Source organism: Camelus dromedarius, chromosome 5, assembly GCF_036321535.1.
Source record: "Camelus dromedarius isolate mCamDro1 chromosome 5, mCamDro1.pat, whole genome shotgun sequence".
Classification (NCBI taxonomy): domain Eukaryota; kingdom Metazoa; phylum Chordata; class Mammalia; order Artiodactyla; family Camelidae; genus Camelus; species Camelus dromedarius.
The window spans coordinates 4,968,088-4,980,391 of NC_087440.1; the positions used below are offsets into that span (position 1 = coordinate 4,968,088).

General features: G+C 40.2%; 1 protein-coding gene across 10 annotated transcripts in view; it reads left to right on the forward strand.

Annotated features, from left to right (window-relative positions):
• LOC116153395 (ubiquitin carboxyl-terminal hydrolase 3) overlaps positions 1–12,304 on the forward strand; it is a 213,828-nt gene that overhangs the window by 130,398 nt on the left and 71,126 nt on the right. For 8 of the 10 annotated variants that reach the window (XR_010380831.1, XM_064485514.1, XM_064485516.1 and 5 more), the window contains 4 exons: positions 600–681; positions 1,889–1,971; positions 3,241–3,322; positions 11,410–11,494. Coding sequence is in view for 9 of the 10 variants with exons in the window: in XM_064485514.1 (XP_064341584.1) it covers positions 600–681; positions 1,889–1,971; positions 3,241–3,322; positions 11,410–11,494 (332 nt within the window). In the remaining variant the exon portion in view is untranslated. Of the gene's footprint in view, positions 1–599; positions 682–1,888; positions 1,972–3,208; positions 3,323–11,409; positions 11,495–12,304 lie in introns of all 10 variants that reach the window. The other 2 variants (XM_064485519.1, XM_064485518.1) reach the window with 1 other exon arrangement.

Sequence of the window (12,304 nt, forward strand, 5' to 3'; positions counted from 1 at the left end):
CTGGTAAATTTCAAACAAAATCTCTTTCATCAAGAAAAATTTAAATAATTTAAATTCAGGACTTATGTGCTAATTAGGATTTCTTTTAGAATATGCTTTGTACCATAGCGGAGTCAAATGAATTTATATATGCCTATGACTTATTTATCATTCTGCAGACTCAGTATATCATCATCTATTACAACATATGAATAAAACATGATCCCTTTATTAAACTTAAGAAAGAAGTAGCATAGTGTCTGAGACTTAGTGTTAACTCTCAGAATAATCGTGTCAGACCAGGGCTGTCCTTTTGTTACAAGGAAGGCCTGTGCTCCTGTTGGAAGCTTCACCATCATTTAGATAGAGAGAGTGGTGGCGGCGAGGGACTGCCCCGCAAACCACATCTACCTGGCCAGCTTTTCTGGGAAGCTCCTGCCGGAGGAGCAGCGGGGATTTCCAGGGAAGTGGAGCTCCTGCGTTACTTGAAATCCTTGTGGGCTGCAGTGGGCCCAACGGGTCCCATCCTGGACGCTTCAAACAGCCACGCTTATTCTTTACCTTGTTGTGGAGTGTGTCTGTACTAATGTCTTTTTGACCATCTGTTTGTGTTTTAATAGCTCAGCTTTCGCAGCTGACAGGCATAGGAAAAGAAAACTTTTGGAAAACTCATCACTAAACAGCAAGTTATTGAAAGTAAATGTAAGTAATTAAAATTTATTCAGCTGTAAGAATTGGTTGAGATCTAGTCACTGTTTGATTACAGTTCTAACATTAATGTTGCCCCTTGTAAACTTTTGTAACTGCATGCCTTGGACTTGGATTATTTTACAAAATGTTTGCCACTTGTACTAATGATCCTTGATGCGACTCAGTCCCCCAGGGGGTCCGTCTGTCAGTGCCTTCCCTCTGTCAGGATTGCTGCCCTGCTCCTCTGCCTTAGCAAGCGTTAGTTCTTCTTGCTTACTTGGCTGCCTTACTACTCCATTTCTGTAGGATCCCAGAGATCCTTGCTTCCTTCTGTTTAAGGTCCCTAGTGCAAACTCCAGGGGTCTGAAGTTTGGGTACGTTTTCTTTCTCAGGACTGCATTAATACAGTTTCACCGTAAAAGAATATGCTTTCTCATTCTGATATGCAGCTGTTACCAGATGTATGAGCCATGAATGGAGTAACAAAACGTAAAGATCACTAAATACTTCTAAATACAACAGTAATTTCAACCTGCATCTACCCCCGTGCTGTCACGCTAGCTATGTTTAGACACACTCTTAGCTAAAGTGTTACAACTTCGTGGAGGAAAGAGCTGATGTGACGCTTTGGCCTGGATTGGTAGATTGACTTCCCACGTGTAGTATTCAGACATCGTGGTGCATTTGTACAGCTAATCAGAAAACTAAACCTTAGTCTTTAAGGGAAGTCCAGGTGGTGTTTTAAGATTGGTATTCCACTGCTAGGAAAACATGTATTGATTATTTACGTGGCTTAGAACTAAAAGGTGGGGGACAGAAGTACTTGGGATGTATGTATTTATATTTTTTCCAATTTGTAGTAGCTTTAATAGAATCTTACACAAGTATTAAGTTTTTCTAAACGTATTTCTTTGAAGGACCTGCCTGGTTTCTGCAGTGTGTACTCCACAGTACTTAGTAATGCCGATTCCCTCATAAGCTTCCATAAGATACTCCCATTTAGAACAGTTCTAAGATCAGAAACAGCCTCCTAAAAATATCCAGACACTTACACAGAGAGTAGAAAGGGAATTTGAAATATTCGTTGGGCAGAAAAGAATCAGTTCCAAGCTGGCTTGATGCTAGAGTTTCAAGTTCAGCCCTTCGCTCCGCTTTGATGTTTGGAACAGTTGGCCTTCTCTTGGCGTTCCTGATGGCCGCCTCTTGTTCCGTTTTACAGGGAAGCACCACTGCCATCTGTGCCACAGGCCTGCGGAATTTGGGGAACACGTGTTTCATGAATGCCATCCTTCAGTCCCTCAGGTAATGTTACAGCCAGAGCCTAAGTACCTGACGTCAGTTTCGAGTGGAACGGTTAAGAGCAAGGGCTGTGGGTTCCGATCCTGCCTCTGCCACTGACTCTAGTCTAGGAACTTGGGGCAGGTACCCCAGCTCCCTGTGCCTTGCTTTTCTCATCAGTGGAACGGGGGATAGTAGTGAACCTCAGGCAGGGTGGTTGGGAAGCTATTACACAATTTGTACAAAGTGCTTAGAACAGTGCCTGGCAGCTAATAACTGTTAGCTGTTATTATTATTTGGTTCCTGTTGCTTCTTGAATAGGGTTGAGCACAGGCCTGCAAACTTCTGTAAAAGGCCAGGTTAAATACATCTTTTTAATCTTTGCCACATCCAGTCTCCTCCCTTCAGCAGCCCCTCCCTTTTACACAACTCTTCAGAAATATAAAAGCCACTTTAAAAATAAAAGCTCACTGGTCCAGGGCCAAATTTGTCCCCATGGGCCACAGTTTGCAGACTCCTGGGCTATAAGGAACCTTGTTCAGAGAACCTGGTTCAATGATTCATTCTTAAGTATGGTCATAAGATGAGAGGTTTAGAAGATCTTGAAAATGTAAGATGAGCAGTAAAAATAAAACTGACAACAAGGCTGAGCTGTTACATAAAAGAAGTTATTTTGAAAGTTGTGTACTTTTAGATTTTTAATGTGGCATCAAAGACCAGAATAAATTATATTTTCCCAAGGCCACCTTGCTAATGAGGAGCAGAAGCCGAGTTCGATCTCTCCTTAAAGGCACTGACCTTTACTAGGTACTGGCTTGTCTAGTCTTGCTCAAGGAAGAAGTTCTAGTCACTGCTGAATTCTCCTGGTGACTCTGTGGGGCGTATTTAAACAGCGTGATTGGTGTCGTGATTTGTTTTTATTTGAGGAAATTATTGAACGCTTGGGAGCAAACACCCTGAAAAGAAATGATTGCAATCTATAGATTATGTGTGTGTGTGTTGGGGGTGCGCGGAGGAGAGGGGATTGGGGATTTTTTGAACAGAGGTTTTGCTCTGAGGTCTTTATTTCTGCAAAGTCATCTGCTTCTATTGTTTTCTTGGAGTAAATGAGGAGACTTAGTGAAGAGATTGCGCTGAGTACAGTTCTAATGAGAAATTGCAAGGTGACATTTTCAAAGTCCGTATGTAGGTCTCAGAGTACTTTCTTCACAGTCTTAGTACATTAAAAAAAAATAATTTTCTTCCCTTCCTTTTAAAATAGTAACATTGAGCAGTTTTGCTGTTATTTCAAAGAACTGCCCGCCGTGGAGTTAAGGAATGGGAAGACAGCAGGAAGGCGGACGTACCACACCAGGAGCCAGGGGGACAACAACGTGTGAGTCTAAGAATGTGTCCTTTCTGGCTTTGAGCTGCTGAGCAAATGACCCTTACTGGTGATTTCCATTGCATTATGCGAGTTAATAGGCACATGCATTTCAAAAACAGCCTCTTCTTCTAAAAATTGCGTGTAAGTATCTAGCTGGCAGCCTTAATAATTATTGGAATTCTTTTGTGTCTATTTACCTAATAGGATAAATTTAGTACTCTGTCTACCTGCTGAGTCTGTGGATTTGGACATTCTAAAAGTGACGTGTATATGAAATACAGTTCTGGGTGTAGACCAGCATGAGTGTCGTTAGGCTTTGTGAGCTGATTTGTCTGATAGGGTTAGGTGAACTGGTCTTGGATAATTAAATTAATTTGTAGTTACCAAATTACTTGCAGGGGCAGTACAGTCAATTTTTATTTGAAGTGGAAGGGAAAAAAATTGACAATTGAACCAAACCAGTATGCATTCAAATTCAGTGCAGCCATGTTCTCGTTTGGGTTTAAAGATGTATCATATTTTGAAAGCCTTGACGGCTGAGAGAGAATAGGAGACCGTGCTGGAACATTGTGCAGCGTGGAGTGTGCAGCAGGCCAGGGTGGGCGGGAACCTCCACGCCGGGCACGGGAGCGGGGAGGGCGTGACCTCACTGGAAGCGCTGTGCCAGGAGCTTACTTCAGTAGCAGCATGTGGATGAGCTGGAACGTGCTGCGTTCCAGGAGACTTCACGCTTTGGAGTAATTGGTTAGAGGAAACGGTGATATGACAAGGAAGAATTACATGTGCACAGAAGTTCGGGAAGAATTAGTAGCACTCGATGCATTAGCGTCGTTTAGGGTGTAGTTACACATTGCAGAAGTTGCCTCTGGCCATGTCGGCAGAAAAGGAATGTCCTGAAAGTGTGTTGGTGAGCTCACCGTTACTGGATGGGTAGAAAATCGGGTCTGGAGTCCAGGCCTGCGTAAGGATGTCTCATCAGGACCCCTGCCCAGGGCCACAGCGGAGTTCCCACTGCCTGCACGGCTGGAGTTGGGTGCCGGCTGGATGCTGTCACTGCTGTCCCTGCCCTCCTGATGGTGCTCTTGGCCACCAGGAAGGATTTGGCACTGTCTCAGCTTCTTTGCATCACTAACTCCTGCTTCACAGAGGCAGAACCCAGGCCATGTGCCCGAGTCCTGGCTGCCAGGGGTGCTGAGAAAGCAAGTATCTGGCCTTTTCAGATTCCATAGTGGGAGGCAGGCTCAGACTCTCACAAGACTCTTCAGGTGGGGCTCCTCAAACACAGGAAGAGGGTTCAGGGACTAGGAAGTAAAAAATACGAACCTATTGGATGACAGGGGTTGAGAAAGAAGATACCGAGATCCTCTGAGGCATCAGGCAGGTGTCCATGAGTATGGCAGCTGTAGTGACGGACAGAGTCTGAAGTTGACATTTATCAATTTACCTACGTGCACAGAAAACCAAGACTGACAGTGACTTAAACATTCGTGGTTTATTTTCTCATGTCAAGTTGGAGGTTATTCATCTAGGTTTATTTCACACGACCATCAGGCTCCTTCTGGCTCTCTGCTGCACCCTCCCTGGGGTGAGGCTCTCATCCACAGAGTCCAGGGTGACTCTGGAGCAGCAGCATTTCGTCCTCATTCTAGCTAGAAGGAAGAAGGAAGGGCTTAACAAGAAGGGCTACTCTTTCTCTTTAAGGAAATTTCTCAGAAGTTGGACACATTCAAAGGAGAAAATGGAAGTTGTATTCCTGTGAGCGAAGGGGCGATTGGATATAGAGGGACAGCAGGGAGGATGCAGAGAGCAGGTTTAGTGCACACTGTGTCTCAAGAGACAAGAGGACAAGCAGTAGAGAATTCCTGTTGGAACTGGGAAACTCCTGAATCAAAGCGGTGATGAGAAAAATCTGGCTTTCAGATTTGGCTTTGAGAGTCATTGATATAGAGTTGAGTGTTGATCCTTGAGTCCAGATGAACTCTCTGAGGCAGAGATGAGCGGATGGTCACACACTGAGGTCTGGGAAGAGTGCTCCTAGTGAGGGCTAAGAAGGAAAAATACAGAAGGAGAAAGATTCTGTTCCTTATTTTAAGTTTTTTAAAATGAACATTCTTAACTGAATTGGTTTGTAACCTACCCATTGGTTTATTCTACAAGTATGACAGTACTTGGCAAACTCAGAGTTCACTATACGTTAAAAAACTAGTTTTGTCAGTAATTACTGCTGTTTTTGTGGGGTTTTGAGATGCTCTTACTTAACTCTCAGACTTAGTTCAGAAGAGACCACAGCCTTTTTATGTCTTCATTTTTTATTACGAATTTCAGACAACTGAACATTGTGCATTGAAATAGTAGCCTCTCACTAAATGCTAAGGGAACCATCATCCCTTCCTCTTTTTGAAGTCTTTGGTGGAAGAGTTTAGAAAGACACTGTGTGCTTCATGGCAGGGTAGCCAGACTGCTTTTAGCCCAGAGTCCTTATTTTACGTTGTTTGGAAGATTATTCCGAATTTGAGGTAAGTATTATTTAATGAGGGCTATTTGAAATATTAATATTAGTCCTTACTCTGTTCCTGAGACAATTTCCAACAAAGTGGTGGTATTCTAAACAATAAAGGATAGTGTTTGTTGGCTTTTTAAAAGAAGAGTAGTTCAATATATTCAACTAGATAAATGTGTTTATATAAATAATAGGTAGACCTTAGAAATGTCTTTAGAGGGTAGGACATTTTGTTGTATAAAAACAAAGCCCTTCTAAATAATTTATTGCCTTTGGAAAACAAACTGGACACATTTTCCTCGATTCTTTCAAAATCTCGTAAGCAATAATTATCATCATACATTGTATTGTTATTTCAACTTAAAAGAAATTCCACATGTAGTCAGTATAAAACTGGTATTGTATTCACTGTTGTGGATTCTGAAGACCTTAGAAGACTAGTGAAGTCCACTGGGATTCACTTTCCAGGAGGTAACACGATGATCAGGGTCACCTTCTAATGTGGCTGTAAAGTCACCGTGTTTTCCACGTTCTCTGTCTAGTCTCACGTGAGTGGGCAGCCAGCTGTGCTGTTAGAGGACGTGCCCTCTTGCCCTAGGCTGGTCATCCCTGTGGGGAATCAGGTGTCAGCAGATTTGAGGCCCTGCAGGTGTTTGACAGCAGCCTTTGCCACCCTCTGCTGATTTTATCCTTGTGACGCAAGTCGTGGTTCTTCCTAGTCATGGTTTTGGCACCTAAAGTACATCTCTCTCCTTCTTTTTAAACAGCATGCTGTAGTGAGACAGCAATGTATCTGGCTATATTGCCTAACAGTGGTTTAGATGTATTGATAGTTTGGAGAAATGTTTAAAGGGTAACAACTTTAAAGGATTGTAATTTGTTGCCTTACTGAAGAGTCTAGCCTTGAGGATCAGATGTAGTTGACTCTCATTACCCTGGTCTTTGTTGTGAAGGAAACTTCTTTTATGTTTGATGTCATTTAAATCCCCTCTCAGGTGAGACTAATTTTGCAAGAATCATAGAATTTCTTGACTCTAAATAGAAAGGTAGAAATGACTGTTAAGTTACCATTAATCAGGCTCAGATTTATTAGAAAATTTCTAACAATCACCTACTCAGACTGTTGATAGAGATTTAATATTTCTATTTTATTATTATATAAAAATAGCTTCCATTTAGTCAGAATCAAAGCACTTCCTAGTCTTAGAAATAGAGGCTTTTTGTTGTCTGGGGAAGGTCACAAATTGAAACAGATGCCTGTAACTTACCTTTATAAACCTTTATAAAACAGCTGAGTTTCCCATGATCTCCTGTAGGTGAAAAAATGTTTCTAATGGTAAAGGAAACATTAGAAAATAATGTATTTTGATACAAGAAAAGAGAATCAAGAGAATCATGATGTGGTTGGATATATACTTGTTAATGTACAATGTACATTACTTGTACAAGCACATATACTTGGATAATGTATATTATTTATGCAAGTACAAGTCCATATACTTGTTAATGCACAGTGGCAGATTGTTTTAAAAAGGGATGGATGTGTGTTTGATGAAAATGCAAATTGGTGTAACTACAAGGTCCTAATTTTCATGATCCATTTTAGAAAATGCTTAGACCCTAGGTTATTTTGGTAAGAGAAAAAAACATTTTTATATGTGATAGAATTTGAGATGTGACCGGAAATACTAATCTTACCTTTGAGTTACAAAAAAAAAGTTGTGTTGAAAAAGTTTAAAGCACCTCCTTGGATCTCGAAAGGAACTATTAACTTTGAATACTTTTGACTGTGAATTTTAGCATTTTATTCATAATAATCTTAGAAGAAATGCTTGAACATATGTTGATATTTAGTTGCTAAATAGTTTAGAAACATTTATGAAATGCTAAATGCTAAATTGACTTCTGATTTAAGTTCCATTGATTAGGCAGATTATTTCCATAATTTATAATTCCCAGAAGAAACTTAAGGAAAAGGGGAAAATATGTATTGAGGGAAATTCTGGTTGTAGTCCGTATTTTCAGACTTGTTTTAAAGTTGTAGAACTCTTTCTTGAAGAGAATTTAATGTATAACACGTGGAGAAAGTGAGGAGGAAGGAGCAGGGAACCTCCCTGAGCTCTGAGCAGCAGCCCTTCCGGGCACACTGCCCTCCCGCACTGGCAGGGCCCGCGGGGCCGCACAGGGACTGACGGTCTCCGTTTGCTCCAAGGGGCCATCAGCAGCAGGACGCCCACGAGTTCATGCGCTACCTGCTCGACCACCTGCACTTGGAACTCCAGGGCGGTTTCAACGGGATTTCCCGCTCAGCAGTTCTGCAGTAGAATTCTGCTCTGTCTGCAAGTAACAAACGTTGCATGTGAGATTTGGCTTCCTTTTGCTTTCTAGGAAGACTTCAGACATTCCTATTGCTGTTATTGTTTATTACATTTGTAATGGACAGCGGAGAGTGTTCCTGGACCTCTGCTGAAACTTTTGTGCACTTCAACTTTGTGACCAAGTGGACTAGCACATGCCTCCTGCTTCTAGACCAGAGGCATCTTGTAATTATTTCCATCTTGGTGTAGCTAGGATTGTTATTTACTATAAATTATTTTAACTTATTTACAATTTATGTACTTAAAAATTTTCCTCTAAATGTACTGAATAATATGTAGGCAACTTAATTTTCATATACTGAAATAATTTGTTCACTGATAACGAAAGCTTACAATATTTTCAATGTGAATTTTCCTAAAGCTTCATTTTGGACTTTAATTTTCCTAGAATATGTCTGTTTTTTAATCAAATTGAGGCATTTGTACGTTTTCAGAATTCTTACTTGCCTCTCAATATGAATAAAACAGACCTTTTAGTTAGCTTTCCCAGGTACTAAGGCCCCGAAATGTACATGGAGTTCAGAATGTTTGTTTTGCTTGAGGAAGGGATAGTTGACTTGTATTTCAGCTTGGATTTTGGTTAATTGTAGTCTCCTATTGCTCAGATTTTTTTTTTTTTTGAAGTTTTATATTGACCTGTGCAGGAAAGGAGTGTGTAAGACAGACTCCCCAAAGAAAGAGCGAAAAGAGTAAGTAATATACAGGGGTGGCTGCAGTATTAACTGCCTGGCCGTCCACAAATCAGATTTCGTGTGAGATGGGGCTTTTTAATCACAGAGCAATCTCACAGCGACCCTGACCTTGTCAGCGGGCACTAAGAACTGCCTACTTCTTCAAATGCTTGGCCCTCCAGGTCCTGTGGCTGAGATTCGCATTAGACTCCAGTACAGAAGGGAAAGGGCGTGTGACCTGGGGGCACTGTCCTTGCTGCCAGCACCAAGTTACACACGGCAGTCAGTGAAAACTTCCGCTCTGTATCTGATGCTGGTGCGCTCCTGCCCAGGGGAGATTAGGCTGGGTTCTATCACAGACAGTCCGTGTGAAGGGGGGGGGAGGTCTTCATTATTTGACACCCAGGTGCCCTGATGGAGTGAGTGTGTGACACTCACAAGGTGTTCCTTCAGTAACTAATGAGTTTTCAGTATTAACTCTATAATATTTTCAAGAATAGTAGTTGTACATTCCTTTAGTGAGTTAGGAACATAAATTAATGTCAGATATTCAAAATTCAGGTTTCCTTATATTTTCTTAAATTCACTGGATACATTTCAGGATCAGAATTGTATTTGCTAAAACTACAAAAACAGATTTCCTGTACAGTATTTATTTACTTGTATAAACACATCCAGCCCTACTGAAGGTGGGGGTGGTAGACATAAATGGCAGATGGGTTTTTTAATATGTAGAAAATCATTAGTGCCAATAAAAAGGACCTTCGCAGCGTAACAGCCTGTCCAAGTAGTCAGTATGGAAACACTCTTGGTGTGCAGTATAAGAAATGGAGCAGCGATTTTGAAATCAGTTGCAAATCTTGTTTTTAGTCATTGTATACCTAAACTTAATGTCATACACGTCAGATGGCCAAGACTTGATTAATATCTTTTTTTTCAGAGGAAGAAATTCTAAAGGAAGAAGTACATGGAGTTTAAATGTATTGTTTGTAGTAAGGCAGTTTCCGTTTTAATTAAAGGCAGCCGTGTATGTGAACATCAGTATGAATGGATCAGTCACAGGCCCTTTATTTTCAGTAGTTTTTTAAAAAATGTATCCTTGGTTTATGACAGCCATTAGATCTAAAACCTGAAATAGCCACTATATCCTAAAGTTCCTAATGTATCTTCCCTTTTTAATTGACTAAAGACATATATCTTATGAACAACTTAATATATATTATATATATATTTTATTCTTATGAACAACTTTAAAGAAAAAAGCTACAGTATATTTTTTCTGCCAGTAAGGAAGGAGGAAGCCCTTTCTTAGAAAAGGAAGCAAACTTTAAAAAGAAGAGAATTGCTTGGGTAGGTTTTGTCTGTCTCTGCAGTAGGTTTAACTTGGAGCAACTCACAGTACAGTTCAGTGTACTGGAAGTGTTACTGACTGTAAGTGACAGAAACCACCTCAAATTGCTGTTAAGAAAAAAGAGCAATTCACAGGCCTAAGTAACTGCAGAAGTGCCGTCACGTGTGTGAGTGCACTAGGTGAGGGTATGTGTCTGCTGCATTCCTGTTAACGAAGCACGCAAATGAAGCATCCTCAGTATCCATTAATACCGGTTCAGTTCAGAGAAGGAGTGCAGTGTTAGGAGCAGGTGCTCATGTCAGACCAGCTGTGTGAACTTGGACCAAGTTACTTAACCTTGAACCTCAGCTTCCTGGTCTGAGAAATGGGGATAATGGTGGAATTATAATAGTGTTTTAAGTGAGCTTTTTAAAAGGCTTGTTGACAGTAACACCCGGCACTCCAACTGTGAAGTGATACCTCCGTCAGTAATTACTAAATATGTATTAAATTTGTTTACCTTTTTTCCCCTAAATACAACCATCTCAAAAATCTAAAACCATCTTAGATGGAAGTTGTTGTTCAGAGTAAAGCGAGAGAGCTCCCTGAGTAATAGGAGGCTTTGCAAAGGCTCCAGTGTACAGCTCCCTCTTTCCTGAGGGGTACGCTTGGAAAGAAAGGGGCCCACCTGCCCTGATCTGCTTGTTAGTAACCGCAAGCGTTCAGTGTTGCTTGTGGAGAAAGTGGTGAGACTGAAAGAGGGCTGGGGGGAGGCCCGTCAGTGGCTTAAGCCTTTTATTTCGTTTACATCTATTAGAGCTTTGAAAGTTTTGTATTTTTAAAATTTAAATGAGTATATATGATGTATATGTCCCCCCAAAGGGAGCTCATAGACATATTTAGTTTTTTTACTGAGTTTCCTGTGTGGTGATTTTCTTTAGAAATGGAGCATCTACAGTCGTCACGGCGATATTCAGAGGCATTCTCCAAAATGAAGTTAACTGCCTCCTATGTGGGACAGAATGTAGAAAGTTTGATCCATTCCTATTTTACATCTGGATGCATGATAGTGTATTAAAATAATAACTGTAATGTTTCCTTTGAAAATGAAGGCAGTAAAGAGATAAATGTTAAAAAATAATTTCAAAAACTGATGTATTTGGAGTGTAGTTATATTATAAACTTTTGACAGTCCTCTATTTTCCTTTCTTTTTAAGACCTTTCTTTCATTAGACATTCCAAGTCAGTTCAGAAGTAAGCGCTCCAAGAATCAAAAAAATGGACCAGTTTGTTCTTTACGAGGTAAAGATACTTTAACGGTCTAGAATTCGTTTTCCCCCTTGAGTCGCTAGACAGATTTCTAAGCTCCATCTACATGTGCTGTGTTGTTAACTGTTCTGATGAATTTGTGTTATAACTTAACAAAAGTGAAACTTGAATGTTGCTTTCTAGCAAAAAAAATTCAATTTAGCAAGAATGCCTGCCAGAGATTTTAGGTCAAACTAAACATTTCTCACCTTTCTCCTCTTTTTAGATGCTAATTTTAAACTTGAAAGTCTATAGTAAAACTTTTTCTGATCTAATGAAACAATTTATTCTCTGGATATTCCAGTAGAAGCCAAGAGAAAGAAAGAATACTTATAAAACTTTGCTAAATTGCAGTGACATTTAATGTGTTGTATGACTAATAATTTGAGAACTCTAGTGATGATATAGCTGTTGGTTAAGCCTGAGGCCTTGCTTTTAATTGCAAGATTATTAAAATTCACATTTACGTTGAGATATTTTTGAACAAATGTTTTCCCTTGAGTATTAACTGCTTAGTCAAGGGAAAAGACCTGCCCTTGACCAACCACTAAAATGACTATGTTTTCTCTTCATTCATGAAAAGAAACTATGATAGAAAAAAGAGTATCTAGTGTGCATTCTCATTAAGCACCTCTGCACTGAAGGCAGATAACAGAATTCCTACTTTGAATTGCTTGTCCACTAAAAGTAATCTTGTTTTCCTCTTCAACTGTTTTAGGAAGTTTTGTCATATGATTAATAAACATATAATATAATATTTTCCTAGAAAATAGAAGATTCTATTGATCTAAAACTGCACTGTCC